The sequence below is a fragment of the Haplochromis burtoni genome, unplaced genomic scaffold, assembly GCF_018398535.1.
Source record: "Haplochromis burtoni strain Fernald_Lab_line unplaced genomic scaffold, NCSU_Asbu1 Contig_719, whole genome shotgun sequence".
Classification (NCBI taxonomy): domain Eukaryota; kingdom Metazoa; phylum Chordata; class Actinopteri; order Cichliformes; family Cichlidae; genus Haplochromis; species Haplochromis burtoni.
Genome location: NW_024583080.1, coordinates 56,070 through 74,633, shown reverse-complemented (window position 1 = coordinate 74,633; position 18,564 = coordinate 56,070). Strand labels below are relative to the sequence as shown.

Genomic DNA, 18,564 nt, shown 5'->3' with positions numbered 1-18,564 from the left:
GCTGCTTTTTGTTTGCTGTTGCCTCTTCCTGTTTGTTGTTGCTTAGTAGTCCGAAGCATGTTGGCTGTGAAATACTCCTATGAGCGGTGGAGTAAACAGACGGCTCATCCGCACCTTGTAGCAGCGCAGTGACAGTGGATGTTTGGTAAGTGAGACGATCATTGGATAATAAAGTGGACTTCCTGTGACGTGTTTGCTCTAAGTTGAACATTTTTGTTCATGTGAAGAAAGTTGCTGAGCTAGTAGTGAAATGTTGCAATCTGACGTTACATTGTAGCCTCTGCGGTGAAAAGACACTATGAGCTCTTTGTTGAGCTGCCTCTGTCTCTCTCACACACTGAAGGGCTTTCTCTCGCTCTCTCTTACACACACACACACACACACACACACACACACACACTGAGCTGTGTCCTACTGCCTGACTGTGACTCACTGTAAGCCAGCCAAACAAGCTGACATGGCACTTTTATATCCCAAGTAGCTGCGGGATGTTGCCAGTAAAATCTCGAGGCTAGTTAAAAATAACTTATTTCTCTTTGAGGGAGCAGATCTGCACACGCCTCGGTGAGTGAGCTGCTTGTAGGTTTCAGGGATTTTCATCAGCGGTGACTTTCAGTGCCAAACTGAACCAGTGTCAGAGGAGTGATGTCATACTAGGTGTGGCTGTCAGGCTGAAGGCAAAATTCAGAAACCACCAACAAAAGCTTTGAGGCTAGAATCTAGTATTTAGGCTGTTTTATTTTTAAATCAATTAATCTTGTCATAAATGTTTAGCTGTTAAAATGTCAGAATATATTACGAAAAAATGTACAGCACGTTCCAGAAACTACCAGATTTTCTGCTTCTTAGAAGGATTGTTTGATGAATTTTGTCAGTTAATTTTTTGCTGCTTGATCAGCTAATCATTCAATCAGTCAGCTCCATAATGATCCTGTTTAACATCATGATAAAAAAGAATTATTCCTGGATTTTCTCGGTTTGGTTCAGTACAAAATAAAAATTTCAAGGCTGTATATAGTGTCGACTCAGCAGGCAGGCCATCGGTACAGTACTACAGCCGTGTTGGTTGAACTTGTAGACCTTTGGAGTACAAGTGGAGCTGTACAGTGGTGAGCTTGTCATAGTTCAAAGGGCAGAAATGAGCGAACTGCAAAGCAAAGATTGATTATAGTCTCCTGTGGTTTTTTTTAGTGACTCACTGTTTTGGGGTTTTGAATTCCTGCTTTAGGTGGGACACTCTGCCCTGGCTAAAGCAGGACAAAGTGCTAACGTACAGTCACTGACCTGAACACAGATGATGCAAAACCAGCTAAGCAGGCTGCAGCGTGCACTGCAGAGTTTCACTAAATAAGAGCACAAGCAGGCAGCCAACCCCTCGGCTAATTAACCCTGCACTTACTGATTAAAAATGATGACTTTTTAATTGTTAAAGTGACCAAAAATGTGAAAACTGTAAAATACGGCAATAACAATTTGCCTTGACCTTGAAAGGACTCATTTTGTCCATCTAACAATCTCTAAATTATCAAAGTGGCTTCAATTCTGGGACGGCTGGATTACAAATCCCAGTTTTGGAGAAGTCATGATGGATATGCTTATCTGTGACAAAAATAACAGACCTCTAACCCATATATTTACTAAAGAAACAATAAATTTGTTGAAATTTGCTCTCATTTAGTTTTACTTTGGTTACTATACTGTTTTGTTCCAAACAAGACATTTGAGATGCTGCTGTGCCTGATGCTGCTTTTTTTTTTTTTTTTAAATCAAATTTCATGCCAAAAAAGAAAAAAAAAAACATGAATGGTTTGGAGAATAAAGAAGCTACTTTCAGCTGCTCTGTCATTCATAACGGGTCGCCACAGCGGGCTTTTCCGCATATTTAATTTGGCAGATCTACACCCCAGATGATCTTCTGGATGAACCAAAGAGATTCATGACTCTTCCCGGAGATCAAACCAGCGATCTCTCGCTTGTTATTCGAATGTGTAAACCACTACACTGTGGAGAATAATCAGCAAACTTATGAATAATTTATATAACTGCAGCGCTGTATGATATGAACAGCGGGGAAAGTGCTCGTGTTAATTTTCATGCAAATTGAGTAGAAGTGTCAGTGGGTGAGCTTCAGGCAGTTTTGCATTAAAAGAATGGCACTGAACAGTTATGAAATCAAGTGATCAAAATGCAGAGGAGGAAGTGGCACTTAATTATCAAGCTTTAGAGAATTGTTAACAGCACCCTTTGATCAGTCAGCACATCAGTGTGTGTGCGTGTTCATACTTCTTTTCTCTGCCGCTGTAATTTCAGTTATTTTTTTATCTGTCATACCCCACGTTACTTAACAGTGTTTGTTTCTGCAGCAGCATGGCACTGTCGGAAGATGATGTGAGTGCCTGGAGCTGTAAGCAGGTGGCCCAGTGGCTGAAGGAAGAAGGTTTTGGGCAGTACGTGGAGCTACTGTGCACACAGCACCGCCTGGACGGCCTCAGTCTGCTGGCTCTGACTGAGGCCGACCTGAGGGGTCCTCCTCTGGGCCTCACGGTGCTGGGAGACATCAAAAGGCTAACCATAGCCCTCCGCCAGCTCCAGAGAAAAAACCAGGCCCAGCTAGAGGAGCTGGGCCTCGCACCTTCGGACAGTCTTCCCGCCGGGCTCTCCACAGGCACTACTGGGGTCAAGTGGAGCTGCGATGGAGCTGACGGGTGTAATGGAGGTGATCGCTTGTGTAACGGGACTGAGCTGCGGTCAAGGAACAGCAATAGATCTGGATACAGCTCAGGAGAGGTGCTGTGTCACACACACTCCAACGGGAGGTGTAGGCAGCACTTAGCTGGTAGATTGGACCCAGAGGTTTGGAAAACAGTCATCAGTTCCATATATGTTTTTCTTGTTTTTGGATTCACATCTTTTGTTATGGTCATCGTACATGAGCGCGTCCCTGACATGAGGACATACCCACCGCTGCCTGATATATTCCTGGACAGGTACAAGCTTGCATATTTTATATGTTTTGCATATTTTGCACTGATAAGTATCTATATGGTGGTTCCAGGGATTGTTGAGCAACGTAAGCTCCATAGTTCACGTACACATTGAGCTGCACTCATATCTTATCTGCTTTCTGATATGCATGTTTTTGTACTCTTAACAGTGTACCCAGAATTCCTTGGGCTTTTGCCATGGCTGAAGCTTGTGGTCTCATCTTATGTTACATGTTTCTGTTGATCCTGCTCCTTCACAAACACAGGTAGCCCATAGGTGTCGTTTCTGCAGTTTGCACATTCCTAGCTGCTGCCATCACATTACACTGAGTTGGGCGTGCGTCTGTGTTTCAGGTCCATCCTCTTCAGGCGGCTGTGTTCTTTAATGGGAACGGTGTTTTTGCTTCGTTGCTGCACCATGTTTGCCACCTCGCTTTCTGTGCCAGGGCAGCACCTGAAGTGTGCCAGCAAGGTGGGAAGTGCAAATCATTTTTCCTCCTGGAGTTTTTTAAAATTTTTATTCTCATTGCTGTTGGCAGTGTTACAGTTCAGTTGATCACTCAGCTGTACTGCGGTGATAACTAATAAACAGCTGCCACTGTGATTCACAGCATGACTAATTACTGGAGGGGTTTTTTTTGTCCCTCAGACATATGGTGACACCTGGGGAAAGATACAGAGGGCTCTAACAATCTGGAGTGGATTTGGGATGACTCTGACAGGCGTGCAAACCTGTGGAGACTACATGTTCAGTGGGCACACTGTTGTCATCACGATGCTCAACTTCTTTGTGACTGAATGTGAGGATTAATTATTTTGTTCGGCTTTCAATGAGTTTAGTGAGAGTGTACTTTCTTGTTAGGTCTTGTATTTTTACTAGTAGGAAAGAAATGCTGTGATTATAATTAAGGAAAGTACACCTTCTTTTAACTCTAAGGTTTTATGTATTGGGACTTAATTTTTTTTATAAATCACCTGTTCCTCAGCAGGTCTTAAATTCCCTTAAATACACCTCATGTCATTATTTATTTAACAATAGATAAGCCAAAATGCAGAAGTAATGCATAAAACAACAAAGCACAGGCTTACTGCTGTCACAGGAATCAAGACCACAAGTAGAAACAAGTGTAAGTAATATCTGATCATCAGCAAGTGTGAGCACCTCTATCACAGTAGAGGTTTGCAGCGGCTGTTTGTTGATTTGGAGCATTTAGACAAGTGTTAACACAATGCCAAACATGAAATGTATCAGAAACAGTTGTTTCTGCCCATCAGTCTGGGAGCAGTTAAAGTCCATTTCCAAACTATTTGAAGTCCATCAATCAGAAAAAGACCGAACAAGTATGGCTTGTTTGGAAGAGTTGCCAGGAGACTCTTCTCCCTAAAAAGAACATGGCATTAATGTTAAGCTTTGAAAACTTCCTTTCAACAAACCACAAAACCTCTGGAAAAATGTCTTTTGGATAGAGAAGACCAAAGTGGATATGTCTGGACAAAATGCACAGTGGCACATTTGGCAACAACAAAGTATATCAGCACAAATATCTCATACCAGCTGTCCAGCTCAAAATAAACTAGTACCAAGGATGTCTGCAAGCTTTGGATACACATAAAATACACTGAGCATGTCTTATAATTATGTTTCCTAATTGCAGATACTCCACGAACATGGAATCTGATTCACACCATATCTTGGGTGTTAAACCTGTTTGGGATTTTCTTCATCCTGGCTGCTCACGAGCACTACTCCATCGACGTGTTCATCGCCTTCTACATCACCACTCGCCTCTTCCTCTACTATCACACCTTAGCTAACACTCGTGCCTACCAGCATAGCCGAAGGGCACGCATTTGGTTCCCCATGTTCTCCTTTTTTGAGTGTAACGTGAATGGACCCGTCCCCAACCAGTATCACTGGCCCTTCAGTAAACCGGCCTTCATGAAAACTCTGATTGGATAAAGTTGAAGTTACAGTAGTGGAAACATGCATGGGACTCTAATGTGAATGCCTTAGTGAAAAAACTTGATAATTTATTATACAAAAAAACTTAAAAACATGTTCTCTTTGATTAATTTCTCTGATAAAAGTGACAGTTGTGGAACAATACTTTCTTACATGTTAGATTAGCTGTCAATATAGAAGTTAGCTAACTTCTATGTTGACATTTAGCTAAGCTTAGCACATGGACTGGAAACCGGGGTATAGTTGACCAGGGTCTGTTTAAGGGTACACTACCAGCACATTTGAAATGATAAACTCTTTTTATAAACATCAAGTTTTAGTAATACTGATGTTTTGATATCTGTTGTTTGGATTTTTATTTTTTAATTTTTTAACTTTGGATAAATGTCGTTGGTTGTTTCTGGTCTTTACGCTAAGCTAAGCTATGCTGTCTGGCTGCTAACTATAGAGGTTTCTCACAGGACAACAGATTTCTCACCATGTTGGACATGATACAACCACCAGTTGCTAAGAAAAATACATTCACCCTGTGATTGCCGTGGTTGCAAGAAGATCATTGTAAACGTCTGTAGTTAGCATGGAAGATACCAACTTAAGTGGAAATACTCTCTTACTACCCACTGAGTGGTAGTGAAACTTGGAAAAAGTGTAGCGCAAACCAGAAATGGAGATTGTCTCACAGTTTACAATGTTATTTTTAAAACTCAACTTCTGCTTTCACTTTAAAGTCAAATAGTCTCTGTTTGTTGGACTTCTCACAGTTTAACTACTTTTTGGAGAGCAGTTGGTGAGTGATTGCAGACAAGTTGCTGTTTTCATGCTAACTATGGGGAATCAAAATGATCTCAAAGAGGTTTTTGCCAAGCAGTAGGGGATTACTTGTTTTCCCTAGTAACTGGTGGGGGTCGGGTCACTGAATGTTCTCTACACCTGTGAGAGTGGGGCCTTATTTACTTGGCCTATATTGTCACATGTCCAAAATGGCAAAAGTTAACATCACGTGGTTAGCGGTCACATGACTCCAAAAAGTCAGTTTCATATGTACATTATATCAGACGCTGAATAAGTGTTTGTCTCAAAATGTTGAGCAGTACCTTTAAATGTAATTGCACACTGCCAAAGGAAAAGAATGAGATTTATTTGTTGGCTAAGCGATGCAGGTACACTTATTTTCTTTGAAGATTTGCCTTTAAATGATCACTTTTGTCATTCTTAGCTTCTGCTTTGGGTTTGTTTACTGTTCGGTGGTGGTTTGGGTTTTTGGTGGTACTTGATAATTACAGCAGAAATCTAATGAGATAGCTGTGGGTTGATACTGTAGTTGTGCCTCTTCGGGAGTTGAGGTGGTGATGCCTCAGAGCTCAGGCTTTGCTGCAAACATATCTGACACCTGTTGGATAGCTGCTACCAAAGGAGCACTCGTTTCTTTAGATGTGCAAAAAGAAAAACAAATCCTCTGCACTAACATAAAAAATGTCTTTTATTTCACTTGCACTAAGATGAACTCACCACTGACATAGAGCTCCCTATATTCAGAGTTAAACTCAATAAAGTATGTGAATATTCATTGCAAAAAATGTATATTTTGCACATTAAACCTTATATGTGTAATTGTTTCTTTATCCCAGTTTGATACTCTGTCATGGTTTTCTACGATTTTTTTTTTTAATTTTATTTTTTTTACTGATTGTTAAGTGGTGACTGTAGAAACATGGAGATATCATCTGTTGCCTATAAAGCTTTAAAAGCAGTTTGTTTTTTTTTAATAAGCAAAGGTTCAAAAGTGCAGTGTTTACTCTGGCAGGTCTGATCCAAACTTTAACTGTTTACAACGCGTATCGTTTATCGATGCAAGTAATCAATCTCTGCCTTTTGGCTCAGGAATAAAAGTTGCTAGACAAGGAAAATAACTTTTGTTTTTCTGACTAATTATTTCACGGCTGCTTTTTCACTGTGCTTGAGTTTGATTCGTGAGAAGAAACAAACCATTTCTATCGCTGGTGAAAATGTTGTTTTTGATATGCAGTTTCAACATAACCTGCTGGTCTTCTCCACCTTAAAACAAATATTTGATAAAAAACGTTCATCACTGTTTAAATATTATCATAATGATATACATGGGAGTCACACCTTAATAAAATCCGTGACTACCGACTTTTCACACACAGTTTTTCTGTTGGCTGGGATACATCATAACTGAGGATGGTACGTATTTTACACTTTCTTTTATATATTCTCTAATCACAGCTATTTTTTTAAAATAACTTTCAGTATAAATGTAAATATGAATAGTTATGAGATTTCAATCACGTAATTGTTGTCAGAGTGTATATATTTCACAAACTCAGTTCCAAAAATGTTATAAAATGTAAAAGAAAACAGATTTTTAAATCTCATAAACCCATGTTTTATTCACCATAGAATATGTAAATCATACCAGTGTTTAAAAAGAGAAAATTTAACATTTTTTTTTTTTAAATTAATTTAATGGTACCAAAGCTTCCCTGTTTATCTCTGTGTTGCATCCACTCTTTTTTTAACTATAGTCCACAAAAATATTTCTTGATCGACCAAAAGTTTGGTTCACTTTGTCCATTTTAAATAAGCTTTGGCTCAGAGAAGATGGTGGCTTTTCATCATCATGTTCATATATGGCTTCTTCTTTGTATGATAGAGCTTTAAGTGGCATTTGTGGATGACACAGTTAACTTTGTACAGTGATTTCTGGAAGTGTTTTTTTTGAGCCCATGCAGGGATTTCCGTGACAGATTCATCCTTGTTCTTAATCTCGTCCTGCCTGATGGACCAAAGATCAAACGTCCAGAATTAGTTTTCAGTCGTATCTCCTGCGCACAGAGATTTCTGCAGATGCTCTGAATCTTTGGATGATGTTTTGTGCTGTAGATGATGAAATATTCAAAGTCTTTGCAGTTTATGTTGGGTCACATTATTCTGAAATTCTTCCACAATTTGTAGAGGCAGATTTTTGCAGATTGGTAAACCTCTGCTCAGTCCTGTTGCTAACCTGTTGCCAATGAACCTAATTACAAATCTTTGACTTTCTTTTTAGTAATTGTACCTACTTTTTTTTTTTTTTAGATGTGGTACTGTCAATTCAGATTCAAAATAAGCTCATAATTTTCATGAATTAGTAAAATATCTTAGTTTAAACACTGAGTTTATGACACCTGCAAATCATTCTGCTTTTTCAGAATTGTATTTTATATTTACACACGCCTCGGGTTATGTAAGATATAAGGTACAACTGTGTATACACTGTGTCAACTGAACAGAATAGTTGTTAGTCGAAGCAGTAGTTGGCCATTTCCTGTCATGTTAAAGGTCTTAAAAGGATAGAAATTACTTTAGTATGAAATGTGTTTCTCTTTCAGTCCTCTCTACATGTGTTTGTCTGTCTGCTGGGGCTCGTTGTGCTCTGTCACTCTCAATGCTTCTTCGAGGAGTTAGAGGTCAAAGATCCAAATAACCCTCCAAAAGGTGAGTCACATGAGACCTTTCTTGTACAGATACAATACTGCAGCAGTGCAGCAGGACACTGGGTGTGGGGGAAAGGTTTCTCTGTCATGATTTACAGATATTAGACATTTATTCCACATCTAATCCCTTAACCACACCTATGCATACACTAATAGATGCTTAAACACAAGTAAGGAGTGCCTCTGAGTAAGTAAGTCAACAACTCCTTTGAGTTGAGCTGTGTTTTCATTTCTTTACATGTAGGGTGTGTGGATAAGGATGGAGAGCTGCATGATTTTGACTCTGCATGGGTGAGAGACTGCATGGACTGCTCTTGTACAAGCGAGGGTTTGAGCTGCTGTAGCAAGTAAGACTTCCACATTATTGTTTTTTTTTTAATCATTAAGGCATTTTTCCTTTAAACAAATAAACCTCTTTTCTCTCAGCTTTCTTACTCGTAGGACTGTGATAAGTTCTCTTTTTAGGCTTTAACAGTGATAACTTCCAATTTAAGAGTTACTAAATGAACAAAACCCCTGAGATTGTTTTTGATTATTATTGTTTCTTTTTTTCTTTTTGTATCATAGGATCCCCGATGCAAACACTGTAGATGTTCCTGAGGAGTGTGAGCTGGTTGTGAATGAGAAGGCCTGCTCTGTTAAGGTGGTGATGAAGTCTGACAATGAAAAAGAGTGCAGCCCTATCTGAATACACTCTAAAGGCGACTAAAATCCAGACTGGGTCTAGATTATGACATTAAATTACCAATGAACAAAGATGACCACTTTATCAAACTTGCTCTTCATCAATAAATTCGGTTCAACTCTGCTTCCTGAGTCTTCAGTGTCTTCTTGTCAGCACTTGCAGCTGGTTTCATTTTCAGGATGCAATTGAATAAATTCACCACTGTGTGACAGCAGAGCACGGTCCTCAGAGGGTCTTTGGCACCTGAAGGGGCTCTAAGCACAATTATAGCTGTGCTCCTCTCGCTGCTGCCTCTGACACAATTGCTTTGGTTGTTATAGTGCACAGCTTCTTCTCCAACTCTAATCCCTGAGGATTCACACCTGTTCAGAGCATCATTTTCTCTCATCCTGGCTTCACTGAAACTCATTTTTCAGCTAAACCATCACGTGAGTCCTTTATCTTTCTTTTTTTTAAACACGCAATATTGATGTATTGAATGGATTCATCATCTTTGTCGAGGGAAATCAGTATTGATTAGGATTCAATCAGCTATGAAATGAATGCTGTATTGTTTCTAGACTGTCAGCTTGCAGTGTCCAGAGACTGTAAGCAGGTGTAATGTAGGTCTCTCCTTCTACAAATATCTTTTCAATTATACAGTCTAACAAAAGCATCTGACAGCACGCATGTCTGGTGGTATTTATCCAAAAGAAAACGCAAACAGGGGAACAACATTGCATTCATATTTCGTGTTCTTTGTTGAAATGTAAAGAGAACCACATTGTGAAAGTATTTGTAGTAGATTTGAGAGGTGTCACCCACAATCCCTGACACCTCCAGCAGATAACAAGGCTTAGCTCAGGTTGAGCACACTGCACAGTGCCTGCTGCCGTTACCCTGATTATCACCGGCACAAGGCAATATGAAAGAAAATAGTCTCTGAGCAGCTGTATCGATTGCACACACATATTGGACTATTCTTTTGGATTTAGGAAATTTTTAGAATCTAGTAAGTGGCTGTACTGGTAAGAAGTGAAGCAGAAACACAACCTGTGATTGCAGAGGGGTAATTGAAAGACTGGGCTTTTTTTGTTTTTCAGTCAAGCATATATCTTTATTTTCATTTTCAAATGCATTTTACCTGCAGTACAGATTCATTACACGCAAAAAAAAAACAAAAAACCCCAAATTGTTCATCCCTTTGGAATAGCACATGTCAGACCTTTATAATCAAGTGCAGTGTTCAGCTATAATAAACTATTTTTCATTTCTCAGAAATATTACCTTTATATGACACTACCCTCAGCACTCTTTAGCAGGTAGATTAAGTGCAAGATTGCTGCTTAAAAGGTATATGTGGAATCCACCTTTCACTGCACAGTACAATGTCTTTTTAAAAATAACATAACAGCCTTGCCTTCATTTCTGTTTCATCTATTTTCTCTGAGATGGAGGGCACTTTTTGAGGCAAAGATAAGAATAATATGACGGGTCAAGTGGAGACAGGTCACAGTGTTCCTTACCATGCAGAGACTTAGCGCTGCAGTGTGTCCAACACACTAACACAACTACTTGATGTATGTGTTCCCCACAGCATCGCACAATTGCAGCATTAGCGGTTTAAAAATGGCTGTTGGTTTTCAATATTTCCTTTTCTTACTACTGCTGTACATGGTTTCTACTCACTGTTGCAGTTATTTGTTGCATGTAGTTACCGGTGACATTACACTTGCCTTTCCTCACCGAACAAAGGATGATCGATGCTGTGCCACCCTGCCTGCAGCTCACTCAACACACTGACACAGTAGGTTAGTAATGATGCAGGGTGAGGTGACTGATAGCAAAGTGTGTGCGCTGTTAATGGAAAGTGACAGTCTCGTTTTCTTATGGTTTTCATGGCACATAGCAGAGGTTCCAGGGAAGATGGCTAGTCCATTTTTAGGATCATGACAATGTCATACCCTTTCATTAAAATAAATGAATCTAAGTCTGTGTATTCATAATCATGTTGATATCATTAGCTTTTTATGTTCAGTCTTGAGACCTGACTGTTGATTTTTGGACAAGGAATTGCAGCAATTATTAGTGTGAGGCCAAGTCGCTTACAAAAGAATGTAATTATCACCTTTTATCACCTGTACTCAAAGTCTTTTGTTATTTAAACTGTGAAAGCACTTCATATTTTCTTCCTTTTTATATAGGTGTCATTCTTACATGAGGACTGCAGTCAACCTGATATCTAAGACAAAGATAAATCTAGATGTTTAATAATTATAATGTTCAACATCTGGATTTAAAGTGTGGAGGATCGCAAGAGCAGTCGTTGGTCCTGACAGTTTGTCTCCACCACGTGCATTTTTTCTGCACGTTTTTCAGTCATCTGTCTCACAGGACTGACAGAACACATACTCTCTTATCTTCACCAACTCACCTGTCTACACAAGCACAGCTTCTGTTGTATTTTATCAAGTCTATTTTGCCTTTTGTAATGTACAAACATTCACTGGCCACTTTGTTAGGTACAGTGGTTCAACTGCTTGTTAACACAAATATAATCAGCTGTCACATGGACGCTAGTTAATATAGATATGAAGTTCAACCTTAGCATTAGAATGGGATGATTTAAAGTACTTTGAATGTCGCATGATTGTTGCTGATATAAGGGTTGGTCTGATTGTGTCAGAAACTGCTTGGATTATCCCACACAACTGTCTCTACAGTTTTCAGAGAACAGCCCAAAAAAGCCTGGGCTAAAATGTCGTATTGATGCCAAAAGTCAAAGGAGTATGGCCAGATTGCCAAGGGCAACGGTAACTCTAATAACCGCTCTTTATGACAGAGCTATGCAGAAGAGCATCTCTAAACACATTATCTGTCAAGCCTTGAAGCGTATAGGCCAGGGGTAGGGAACCCGAGAGCCAGTGTCCTGCAGGTTTTAGATGTGTCCTTAATCCAACACAGCTGGTCTAAATGGCTAAATTACCTCTTCAACATGTCTTGAAGTCTCCAGAGACCTGGTGATGAACTAATCATTTGATTCAGACGTGTTGATCAAGGGTGAGATCTAAAACCTGCAGGACACCGGCTCTCGAGGTCTGGAGTTCTCTACCCCTGGTATAGGCAGTAGCAGAAGACCACACTAGGTGCCACTCCTGTCAGCTAAGAAGAGGAATGCAAGGAATCTTCTTAGCTGACATTTCACACAAGCTAACCAGAAGTGGACAGGAAAAGACTGGAAAAATGTTGCTTGGTCTGATGAAAAAAATTTGATGGGTCAGAATTTTGCATAATAAGCATAAATAAACACAATAAAGATCTATCCTGCCTAGTAATGGCGAAATGACTTGGGGGATATTTTTTTTGTACACTCTGGGCCTCTTTATACCAACTGAACATCATTTAAATAGTACAGCCTACCCGAGTATTGTTGATGATCATGTTTTTTATGACCATATTGCATCTATACTCAGATGGCTGCTTACAGCAGAAATATGCATCATTTCAGAAATAGAGCACCTTTGGGATGTGGTGGAATGGAAGATAAACGCACAGCCAAAGAATCTGCACCAACTGTGTGACTCTATCATGTTAATTTGGACTAAAACTCTGAGGAATTTTTCCAGCACTTTGTTGAATCTCTGCCATGAAGAATTAATGCACTCCAAAGGCAAACGGGGGACCAACCTTGTACTGGCAAAGCGTAACTAATAAGTGAGGCCAGTGAATGTAATACTACTTGTTTAGTGGGATCTGAGGACTTCCAAAATGTCAGGTAATATACGACTCAGTAGTGGGCCTGAATGAATCTTGTGTAGACACAGATTGACCATAAAGTGACTGCAATGACTCACACAGACCATCCATTACTCGCAGTCCTGATATCCTTGCTACACCAAAGAGCCCCTACGAATTTGAAGTCAGCAAACTAGCCAATGAGTCATCATAGTGTTTAGGATTTCTGCTCTGGGGACCCATGAATGTTAGTAAAACATTTCATAGTAACCCACTCATCCATTTTCTTTTGCTTACCAACCCCTGGACAGGTTCTCAGTCTGTCGCAGGGCTAACAAAGAGACAGACAAACATGTTCTCATCACTTAGATTCACCATTTAACCTAACCTGACTAACTGCATGTCTTTGGACTGTGGGAGGAAGCCGGAGTACCCGTGCAGACACAGGAGAACATAAAAAACTCCACACAGAAAGGCCTCAGCCTGAACCCGCAACCTTCTTGCCATGAAGCAATAGTGCTAACCACTGTTCCACCCAGGGGCGTAATTTCCAGGGGGGTTAGAGGGGTTATGACCCCCCAATAATGTGGCTCAAGAGTTGGGAGTTCGCCTTGTAATTTGAAGGTTGCCGGTTCGAGCCCCGGCTTGGACAGTCTCGGTCGTTGTGTCCTTGGGCAAGACATTTCACCCGTTGCCTACTGGTGGTGGTCAGAGGGCCCGGTGGCGCCAATGTCCAGCAGCTTCACCTCTGTCAGTGCGCCCCAGGGTGGCTGTGGCTACAATGTAGCTGCCATCACCAGTGTGTGGATGTGTGTGTGAATGGGTGGATGACTGGATATGTAAAGCGCTTTGGGGTCCTTAGGGACTAGTAAAGCGCTATATAAATACAGGCCATTTACCATAATCAGACGCAACCAATATAACCCCCCCACCACCACCAATAAAATTATGAATTATCTTGCATAAATAGGCTGATTTTCTTTACTCATTTCAGGTATTACCAGCAATATAGTAGCATATTTAATCATCTGGGAATTTACCCAGATTTTTTATTTATTTAGACAGAGATCTTGACCCCCCCCTCCCCCCCAATGTTCAGCACAAAGCTACGCTGATGGTTCCACCCCATCAAACATTTATTGTACATATAATTGAACTTCCTTCAACTCTATCAGGCACTAATTCCTCACACATGTAGTTTCTATTTTTTAGAAACAGGATCAGCTTAGTTCTCCTTCATTTATAGCAACAGTATTACTCCTACATACACACATTAATTGACTTCTATAGTATAAGAGCAGTAGAATAAATGTATTTCATGAATCTGTGATTTCTCTCTTTGTTTCAGATGCATGTTTTCAGAGGGCTGGGATGGACAGTTTGATCCATGGTGCTGGTGACACTTCAGTCTTGGTGAGATGTCCTTGAGTGGCAACACAACCCAGTCTTCTTTGTCAGCGTCACCTTTTCCTTTGATCTTCAACAGCTCCACCCCTCCACAATCCTCAGCTTGGGAGAAAGAGCGAGCCAGCCATGGGTCTGTACAGGACTGGCCAGGGAATGAGACCCAGCTCCTCTCAGACTTCGCCATTCTGGAGCATGATGAGCAGTGCCACATGTCTCCTGTTCTGACAGCATGCCTTGTAGCCTGGTACAGTGTTACAATGGTGCTAGGGTTGGTGGGCAACATTGGCCTCATTTGCATCATTGCCCGCCGCAGAGAAAAGGTCAATGTCACCAGCATTTTCATCTGCAACCTGTCATTCTCTGACATTCTGGTATGTGTCTTCTGCCTCCCCTTCACTGTCATATACACAATCATGGACCACTGGGTGTTTGGCTCGCTGTTATGTCGCCTGGTGCCGTTCATCCAGTGTGTCTCTGTGAGTGTGTCAGTGCTGTCTCTAGTGTTTATCGCCTTAGAAAGGCACCAGCTTATCATTAACCCCTCTGGATGGAAACCAAGTGTTCCTCAGGCCTACATGGCGATTGTTCTCATTTGGATACTGGCCTGCTTCACATCTTTGCCTTTCTTGGCCTTTCAGCTGCTCACAAATGAGCCCTATACCAATGTAATCCTGCCCGTGTCATCGGTACATGACCAAGATTTTCCTCATGCTTATCTCAACACATCTCCTACTCATACATACAAAAACCTGTCTGCGCTTAAAAATTCATACCGTTCCCTCTTTTCTTACGTCCCCACCTCTTCACATATGGAAGCCTGTGTGGAGCACTGGCCATCCCAGGGTCACAGGGTCGCTTACACCACGTGGCTTCTGCTGTTCCAGTACTGTGGGCCACTGTTTTTGGTCCTGCTCTGTTATGTTAGAGTTATTGTGCGGCTCCGTCACCGCAAAGAAATGTTGGACCGCGCCCGGACCCCCGAGTGCCAGCGCATGACCCACAGCCGCCGGATCAACATCATGCTGGTTGCTCTCATAACAGTCTTTGCCCTTTGCTGGCTTCCGCTCACCATCTTCAACGTGGTGTCAGACTGGAACCAGGAGGCTCTGCCCGTCTGTCACCACAACCTGCTGTTCTCCCTCTGCCACCTGCTGGCCATGTCCTCCACCTGCATTAACCCCGTCATCTACGGATTCCTGAACTCCAACTTTAGGCAAGAGGTGAGCGAGGTGCTCCTACACTGCCGCTGTTTCCCACTAGAGGAAGAGTGTGAGCAATATCCCATGTCCACTGTGCACATTGAAGTGTCCCATACCTCTGTGCCTCTAACCTGCAGGAGCAACTCCGTGTGACACTGATGCTTCAGCCTAAAGGATCCTTCTTACGTAAACTGTACAGTTGTAAGACAAACTGTTGCTGTTTGTTCTTACCTTAATGTCAATAGATCCATTTAAAAAGCAGCTTAAAGCTATTTATTGTAAATTTATATGTTTAAAAAAAAAGTTCACCACAAGTTTATGTAAAAAAAATCTTTGTTTTGTGTTAAATAAATATTAACTGAACTTAAACTAGGACGAAACTGTACTTTTGTATGATACCAGTATGTAACATAACATGGTGCAATCAGTCAGCCCAGCAAGTCATTGAAGCCTTGTTTCCACAACTTTGGCTCAACTCAACTTTGCTATACTCAGTTTCTCATTTCCACCTCAATGTGCATGGGGTCGTTATAACAACGTCATTTTTATCTGACAAAGACAACAACGATGGAGGACATCGAGGGAGTGGTATAAGTCTATAAGTCTATGGGTTTTTCTCAGACTTGGAAACCACGGTGTTGGTTTTTGTTGCTGGGTTTCACCTTTCCATTTGCACCTAATGACAAACCCTAAAAACAAGGTCGAGTCCAGTCAAACAGGTACTTGTAGAAAACAGGCATTAGTCATTGACGCATTACTATGAAACAGATTCCCAAAGTGTGGGCTGGGGCCACAATAGGCTGCGAGTGTACTACAGGTACAGAAATTCCGTAAAATGGATTTATTTATTTAAAAAGTGAATAAAAATGATAAGATGCGGCTAGTTTGTTATATTACTTATTAATCCAACCTATATTTGCTTCTCTTGTATTGAAGTTTATATCCCAGTAGCAGGTGGGTCCCATATTGTCCATAGTATTTTACGTATGACTTGGTAACTTTAGCAATTTCTAGCCAAAAGCCTGTTTATGTTTTTTGAATAACATTTTCAAGGAAATACATCTCTTTTTATTGTATTTTAATTGAAGTGAAATTTTAAAATGGGTGTGCCCCATGGGATCTTCTAGTTTTTAATTGGGCTGAAGCACTCTTGACTTTGGGAATCGCTGCTATAAACAATGGTGGTGCGGAAAAAGCAAAACTTTTTGAGGAATTTAAAGTAAAGGTTAAAAGAAATATCACGTCAAAAGAAATGCACAACACCTAAGAAAAAATCTCAACACACCCACTGGTAAAATGCTGCCTGCAGTGGTGAAAATTGTAGTCAACATTTGCATAACAAAAAATACCTTTAAAGTGCAATGTTTTGTCAGTGGTTTAAAGTGAAGTGTTCGTATAAAGACACTGAAAAAGGAGGTGCATTTAATCTTAACTGTTGCTTTTTCAGAATTTCATGCTTCATGCCATATACTATCTTACTGTATCCTGTTATTATGACATAAATCCAGCGGGTGTTAGCTAAACTGTGACTTATAGAATTACTGCCAGTTAAACATTTTAACACTTTAAATTTATGCTGGAATCATAGAACAAATCCATATTGCAGTATTATCAACACCTACAGTGGTGACCAGAGATAAAGGGAAAACAGAATGAAAGAGTGGAGGACCATAGTAAATGCCGATATATTTAGAAGGCATGAGTGGTCATTTGACAGGTATTGCAATGTTTTAGAAGGACCAATGTGGTTGGGGTTGTTCAGTTCAGGTGTCTCAATGAGCCATCAGACACCAAGAATAGTCATTATGCGTTTTATTTTTTGCACCTGTTTTCTGTGACATGTCAAAACCTTTGCTGAATCATATTAGTTGTTTATTAAGTATAAAACATGTGTGACCATACTGTGGCCTTCAGACTCACCGGACCTCAAACCAACAAAATGCCTAAAGTAAACTTTGAAGTGATGTGTTACACGGTGGGACGGAATGCCTCTCATAAGGATTCTACTCATCCTTCCATACACTTTCAGAGACTGTGAACTGTTCAGAGACTGTTTGTAACAGAGATTGTTTCAGAGACTGTGCTACCAGTTGTGGTGGTAGCACAGGCCCTAAATATAAATGTTCATTTCATTTATCGTGGAACTGCACGGTGTGCCATTTTGAGACATATTAGACACTTATGTAACAAACTGTTTTATGAGTGACCCCCTGCCGTTGTATTTCACGTATTTCAGTACAATTCAGTCTTTTATATTCATAGTATCAACCCTGTGAAATTTCTGTCTTAGCTTTCATGGTGAAGAAAACACAAGGAGGGTTTTGTTCTGTGATTGAAGTGACAAATAAAACTGAAACTTACTAACTTATATACATTGTTAAATTGCAGGCCTTAATTTATTTTTGATGGGTTCAGTAAATATTGAAATGCTTGGACATCAAATGTGCATGGGCATGATTTAAACTACATCAAAATGTGTTAAATAACTTGTTTCGTTGAGGCAGTATGTTTATGTTGTTGCAGTAAGTGCCAAGTTTTGCCTGCATGTGGATTACTTAAACGTGTCTTATCTAGAGACTTACTTATGTGTGAATTTAATAAATTTATATTCCTTGAAAGCGTCACAACTAATATCTCAAATAAATGTCTGTTTTAACTTCGACTACATTGCCAAAAGTATTAACTCGCCCCTTGTGATGATTGATTTCAGGTGATCCAAACACTTCCGTGGCCACAGGTGTATAAATTCAAGCACCTTGGCATGCAGACTGCTTCTACAAACATTTGTGAAAGAATGGGTCACTCTCAAGAGCTCACTGAAACTCAGCATGGTACTGTGATAGGATCCCACCAGTGCAGCAAGTCCAGCTACTAAATATTCCAGTCAGCTGTTAGTGGTATTATAACAAAGTGTAAGGGATTGGGAATGACAGCAACTCAAAATGGTAGGCCACAGAGCTGAGTCAACAGACACTAAGGCACATAGTGCACAAACGTCGCCAACTTTCTGCAGAGTCAGTCCCTACAGGCCTCTAAACTTCATGTGGCCTTACAATTAGCTCAAAAACATTGTGTAGAGGGCTTCATGGAATGGGTTTTCATAGCTGAGCAGCTG

At 40.5% G+C, this 18,564-nt stretch overlaps 1 protein-coding gene across 5 annotated transcripts; it reads left to right on the top strand.

Moving 5' to 3' along the window:
• Positions 1 to 20: 20 nt before the first annotated feature.
• On the top strand, positions 21 to 18,158 carry LOC102306184 (sphingomyelin synthase-related protein 1). 5 transcript variants are annotated; one of them, XM_014330246.2, is made up of 9 exons: positions 21 to 145; positions 2,364 to 2,987; positions 3,155 to 3,250; positions 3,339 to 3,456; positions 3,634 to 3,784; positions 4,640 to 7,152; positions 8,340 to 8,445; positions 8,689 to 8,791; positions 9,012 to 9,252. In XM_014330246.2, the coding sequence occupies exons 2-6, from the start codon at positions 2,368 to 2,370 to the stop codon at positions 4,942 to 4,944; spliced, it is 1,290 nt and encodes a 429-aa protein (XP_014185732.1). In that variant the 5' UTR covers positions 21 to 145; positions 2,364 to 2,367; the 3' UTR covers positions 4,945 to 7,152; positions 8,340 to 8,445; positions 8,689 to 8,791; positions 9,012 to 9,252. The 5 variants fall into 5 exon arrangements, with proteins under 5 accessions (XP_014185732.1, XP_042071368.1, XP_042071370.1 ...); XM_042215434.1 differs by having other exon boundaries at positions 36 to 145; positions 2,367 to 2,987; XM_042215436.1 differs by lacking the exon at positions 21 to 145 and adding an exon at positions 381 to 564 and having other exon boundaries at positions 2,367 to 2,987.
• The last annotated feature ends 406 nt before the right edge of the window (positions 18,159 to 18,564 follow it).

Excerpts from the sequence above, each read along its gene's own strand:
- LOC102306184 (XM_042215433.1), top strand. The coding sequence starts at position 14,262 with ATGTCCTTGAGTGGCAACACAACCCAGTCTTCTTTGTCAGCGTCACCT.